Source organism: Staurois parvus, unplaced genomic scaffold, assembly GCF_062004578.1.
Source record: "Staurois parvus isolate SC_StPar_1 unplaced genomic scaffold, SC_StPar_1.0 ptg000086l, whole genome shotgun sequence".
Taxonomy (NCBI): domain Eukaryota; kingdom Metazoa; phylum Chordata; class Amphibia; order Anura; family Ranidae; genus Staurois; species Staurois parvus.
The window spans coordinates 8,656,457-8,662,456 of NW_028317882.1; the positions used below are offsets into that span (position 1 = coordinate 8,656,457).

Here is a 6,000-nt window from a genome sequence, read left to right on the forward strand (position 1 = left end):
CTAAACTGAGCATGTGCAGAATGGCTATGGGTTCAGTCTGTCTTATCAGGAGATAAGATGTGGACATTTGAACAAGAGGAGGGGCAGAGAAGTCAGGATCAAACAGCCTTTTTACACAATGCAGAGAATTAACCCCTTAGGGTCCACATTGAGAATAACAAGCATGCTTTACTGCATATACAGACTGATTTTCCTGTTGTGGGTTTAGTAACACTTTAAAGTTGTGAAGTGGTTAAAGTGAAACTATTTTCAGGTAGGATTTTTACGACAGAAGAAAGCCTATTGGTCTCTTCTGTCATAAATGCACCCCCTAGCTGTCATGTACACTGAACTGAGCATGCGCAGCTCAGCATACATTTATGGCACCAGAACTGTGCCGCGGTAATGTGACTTCTGTGCATAGGCACTGAAGTGAGGTCATGGTAGCCAGGCTGTTCAAGTGGCTGAAGAATTGGAACCCAGGAGGAAGCACCTGGGACTGGTGATAGCGGAGCATTAGAAGGTACATTATGACAGGTAAATTGGTCATAATATGCAGAGCATAATAGCACATTATGGCATAATCCATGTAATTAAAAAAAAAAAAAAAAATAGCACAGGTTTTATACTGTCTAAACTGGTTCCATCATCAAGGAAATAAACAAATAACCACAATTCTTGCGTTTATATCCATGGGACACAAACAGGTTTGGTACATCCCAATACCAGTAAAATAATATGAGCGCAGGTAAAACAGGGCTATATCATCCTCTACAGAATTCAGCCTCCAGTGCACAGTTACACTGATTTGTCTTTACTGAACTTTCTACTGAACCAGAATTTGCCTTGGATCTGCTGCTAATGTAAATCTCTGGTTAATTTAATGTAACTGGTAATCTTTTAAGGGTCATCATACACATTGCAATCGGACCATAAATCTTCAACATTAGAATTACCAAAACTATGTAATATGAGGACCTACTCATACTAGCCAATCAATTTGTATCCAATCAAGCAGGCCCTTACACTACATAATTGCTGCTAGATCTAAAAGGAGATGGTACAAACCAGATGGTAACCTTTGTAGAACCTTATGAGAATGCGTTCTCTCGGTATATGCTTGGTTTTGCTTGAGAAAGTGGAAGACATCTAACTAGGGTGCTCCAGATCAGTGACTCGCAGCCAGCTACTGCCGTCACACAGTACTTTAACATGCCCACATTCCACCTCTTCCACCTACAGCACAGTGCGCATACACAACTTCCCTCTAGTAGCTAGAATGAAAGTGATTGGTGATGCATGTGCAGTGTACACTCCATGCCAACCAAAGGCACCTGAAGTAAGGGGACAGAGAATGGGCAAAAGGTGGTGCTATATCTCATGCATTGGCAGTAGGGGAGGGGGGTGCAGCTCTGCATCCTTGCCCTGAGCAAGGGATGAACCTGTCCCAATACTGCATGGGCACCATCTGGTCCAATCAGCAAGGGATATGTGAACAGATATCCTGCTTTATTGGAGCAGAATGGAAAACAAATATCACTTTTCTAATGTGTGTGCTCAGTTTTACATCTTGCTGCCCATAGATTAATATAGAGATCACGTCTACTTAAAATTGACAGATGGACTTGATCTGTTCGCCTGTGTGAGGTATAACATGTATCATAATTAAAACATAATTTTTTATGTGTGTTTATACAAACAAATAGAGACAATTGAGAAGGATCGGGGGATGAATACAGTACCAACAAAGGAATAGCCAGGGACTCTGACTGTCCCATCAGCCCTATGGAATTAACCTAGATATGAAGGCACATTTTTCCCCATTTTGGACAGAGTAAAGCTGGGTATACACATACAAATATTTGGCTGGTTCAGCAGGAACCAGCCAAATTTTGGTCCATGTGTACCCGTCTCTTCAACAGATGCCAACCAGCGTGCTGGTGATGGTAGTGCTGATCAGCGTGTTATGATGCAGAGAGGAGAGTCCCAGCTGTCAGAACGCCATAGCGAAGTTGGAGAGATCCGTGCATCAACATCGCTTGTGTGGATGTGAGAATCTGTGAGTTTTTTTCATTCAACAACTTTGTGTGTATACCCTGCTAAACCCCATAGCCCCCAATCACACCAGGTGCAACTTGTCATGTGACTTGACAGATCAAAGTCACATGACAAGTTGCAACCTATTTGTCAATATAGAACCGTTGAAAACGGTGCGACTTGCGTTGCAGCGACTTTGAAAAAGATTCCTGTGCTAGTTTTCTGCAATTATCATCACAACTATATTGTGTATCCAGGTGTTTGGTTTTTTTTCAGGACAAATTGGGCTTTCTTCTGATTGTAAATGGTAACTGATATCTCTGGATTTTTTCTTTTTTTTTTTTATCATCATCATTGGGAAAACTGCATTTAAAAAAAAAAACAAAAACGAAAAACTGTTGCTGTATATTTCTTGCTACTACCATAACCTCCTAGCGGTGCAGTGAAATGATCATTCCAGTGCCAAAACCAAAAATTCAGGATGCACTTTTGTTTTTCAACTGGCTTTTTTGCACTGAACTTAATAGGGCACGATTTTACAGTCTACTGGACATAGCATGCCATTATCAGCACCTTTTTTTTTTCTATCTGCAAAATGCAGATAGCCCTATCTTCAGCTGATAAATCAGTGCATCCCCATAACCTATCACCAAAGAACAGCCCAAAATAAATTCTCCTGTTCCTGGCGATTGCAGAAATATCACACAGGTGTATGTTATTTGTTGTTTGTACCTGTAGTAGGGCCCTACCTAAAACATACTGACACTGATACGAATTAAAAATCCTGTCCAAAGTATACTGACCCTGACACATATACTAACCCTGGTATTGACCTAGATCAGGGGTCTCCAAACTTTCTAAACATAGGGCCAGTTTACTGTTCATCAGACTTTTGAGGGGCTGGATTGTGGCCATTGGTAGTAGAAGTTGTCCTGGCATCAGTGGGAGTAGACAATGCATCTTTGGTATTAAGGGGAGGAATACCACCCTTTCATTGGTGTAAGTGGGAGGAACGTTGCCCAATTGTTGCAGGAGGAACAGTGCCTAGTTGTGTCAGTGGGAGGAATAGTGCCCCATCCTTGGTGTCAGTGGGAGGAATAGTGCCCCATCCTTGGTGTCAGTGGGAGGAATAGTGCCCCATCCTTGGTGTCAGTGGGAGGAATAGTGCCCCATCCTTGGTGTCAGTGGGAGGAATAGTGCCCCATCCTTGGTGTCAGTGGGAGGAATAGTGCCCCATCCTTGGTGTCAGTGGGAGGAATAGTGCCCCATCCTTGGTGTCAGTGGGAGGAATAGTGCCCCATCATTGGTGTCAGTGGGAGGAATAGTGCCCCATCATTGGTGTCAGTGGAAGGAATAGTGCCCCATCATTGGTGTCATTGGAAGGAATAGTGCCCCATCATTGGTGTCAGTGGAAAAAATAGTGCCCCATCATTGGTGTCAGTGGAAGGAATAGTGCCCCATTGTTGGTGGGAGAAAAGGAATAGTGTCTTGTATCAGTGTGAGAAACAGTGCCCTAAGGACCAGATAGAGGCAAGCAAAGGGCCACATCTGTCCCCCGGGCCGCAGTTTGGAGACAACTGACCTAGATCAAACTTTGATCTAGCTATTTTTGTTTAATTTTTACACACTTTTGTTTATTTACATATTTCTCCCTGCCAGGAGATAGTGATACAATGTATGTATTGTATACTTATGAGATACAATATCTCAATGATATTGTATTGTCAACATACAATGTATGTATATGTATGAGATACAATATCTCCTGCCAGGAGATACTGATACTCTTTCCATTTAAAAAAGAAAGAAAACACAGGGGTGGGCTGCACAGTCACTGATTACTGTGACAGCCAATCAGAGGCTATCACAGCAATCATTAGTATGTGATCTGGGGCTCCGTGCTGGGAGTGTGCTTTCAGCACAAAAACTGGAGTGCAGCTCCACGCATAAAGGCCCACTTCCATGAGATCACATGTATGAGTGCTGTCGGCAGGAAGTGGTTTAAGGAGGATTAGGGTTTTTTTCCCCATCTGTGTCCTGCTGGGGTGATTTCTCTTCACTTCCTGTCGCATAACTAAAACAGGAAGTGAGACGAAATCCCCCAAAGTGAAGGAAACCCTGGTTGTCTACAAAACTAGTGTCCCCATTGGAAGGTTTCACTTCTATTACTGTTTTGGGATTTTCTTTCACTTTTGGTGATACCCATCACCGGGACAAATAGAGTGAAGACACAGACAGTAATACAAGCCTGACTGAGGTTCTAATCCCTTCTCAAGCCATCTAAGTCTTCGGTCACACCAAATCCGATTTTGAAATTGCGCACCGGCCCACCAAATCTGATTTTGAAATTGCGCACCCTCCCACCAAATCCGATTTTGAAATTGCGCTCCCTCCCACCAAATCCGATTTTGAAATTGCGCTCCCTCCCACCAAATCCGATTTTGAAATTGCGCTCCCTCCCACCAAATCCGATTTTGAAATTGCGCTCCCTCCCACCAAATCCGATTTTGAAATTGCGCTCCCTCCCACCAAATCCGATTTTGAAATTGCGCTCCCTCCCACCAAATCCGATTTTGAAATTACGCTCCCTCCCACCAAATCCGATTTTGAAATTGCGCTCCCTCCCACCAAATCCGATTTTGAAATTGCGCTCCCTCCCACCAAATCCGATTTTGAAATTGCGCTCCCTCCCACCAAATCCGATTTTGAAATTGCGCACCCTCCCACCAAATCCGATTTTGAAATTGCGCACCCTCCCACCAAATCCGATTTTGAAATTGCGCACCCTCCCACCAAATCCGATTTTGAAATTGCGCACCTTCACTTGAATTCGCACAATTTCAGAGTCGGATGTCAGTTGTGACTTGGAAGACGTGTGCGGCTTCATGCACAGATGTCTATGCCAGTCACACCTGAACGTGCAAAAAATAGTGCATGAAGTACTTTCAAAATTGGGAATCGCAACAATATGACCGCTTCCATTGACAATAGGGTGCGACCTGTCATGCAATTTGAAACTACCGAATTGCTTGACAAGTTGCACTGGGGGGACAGTTGAGTAAAGCTAAATCAGAATTTGCTGTCAGATATACTTTAGCAGCCATGACCTGACATACAATAAACAGTACACAACATACATGGTACATAACAAGAACACACAAAGGAGGGGATTTAGTAACACTACAGCTGCTGTGCAAAGTAGTCAATCAGTTTCTATCTTCGGCCTGTTCAGTTACTCTTTGACAAAGAAAGGCAAAGGCTGATTGGCCGATTCAGTTCGGATACATCCTTCATTCAGTTCCATAGTCCCCTGACAACACACAGCCGTAGATATGTCCGGACATGTCCCTACCATAACTAAACAATCACAGGTCACGTGACAGAACACTCGGCTTAGGACCTATACTAATCACAATGGACTCTCCGGGTGAACAGCAGAGCTCTTACTTGGCGTCTTCATTCTCTACCGCTTCACACAGCTTCCGAGCCAGAGCCGCCATCCTCCAGTCACAGCGAGGACACCTCAGGACTAAGCCGTGGGCTGAACGGCGAGCGAATGGATAGATATCCGGAGTTCTGCCGGCCCCATTATCGTACGTTATTATTGATCATTGTACACAGTACACAGTACACAGGTCGGCCATTCAAACTTCCCTCTCCAGCCACTGATCAATAGCTTCCACCATGACGCCCCGCCCCATTCTGCCCAGACACACTCCCATTTGCCCGCCCTCATCAGTATTAGAAGCTCGGTGTACACAACCCGCTTAGCCCCGCCCATCCAGGAGGCTGCGCTCCTCAGTCTCCTCACACAGAGGAGTGCTGACTGGAAGACGTGTTGTAGTACAGGCAGGGCTTCAGCACATATACACTGCTTACAAAAATGAACCCCTTGCCTTCCTGAGGATTTATCCCCCTTCCTGACCAAGCCATTTTTTGCGTTATGGCGCTGCGTTACTTTGACAATTGCGCGGTCATACCACG

The 6,000-nt window shown here is 44.3% G+C and overlaps 1 protein-coding gene across 1 annotated transcript in view; it reads right to left on the minus strand.

The window, feature by feature from the left end:
• ANKLE1 (ankyrin repeat and LEM domain containing 1) overlaps window positions 1–5,696 on the minus strand; it is a 55,550-nt gene extending 49,854 nt beyond the window's left edge. Inside the window, exon 1 of the mRNA XM_089670020.1 lies at window positions 5,464–5,696. Coding sequence (XP_089526146.1) covers window positions 5,464–5,516 — 53 coding nt within the window. The 5' untranslated portion in view covers window positions 5,517–5,696. The remainder of the gene's footprint in view (window positions 1–5,463) is intronic.
• Between the last annotated feature and the right edge of the window lie 304 nt (window positions 5,697–6,000).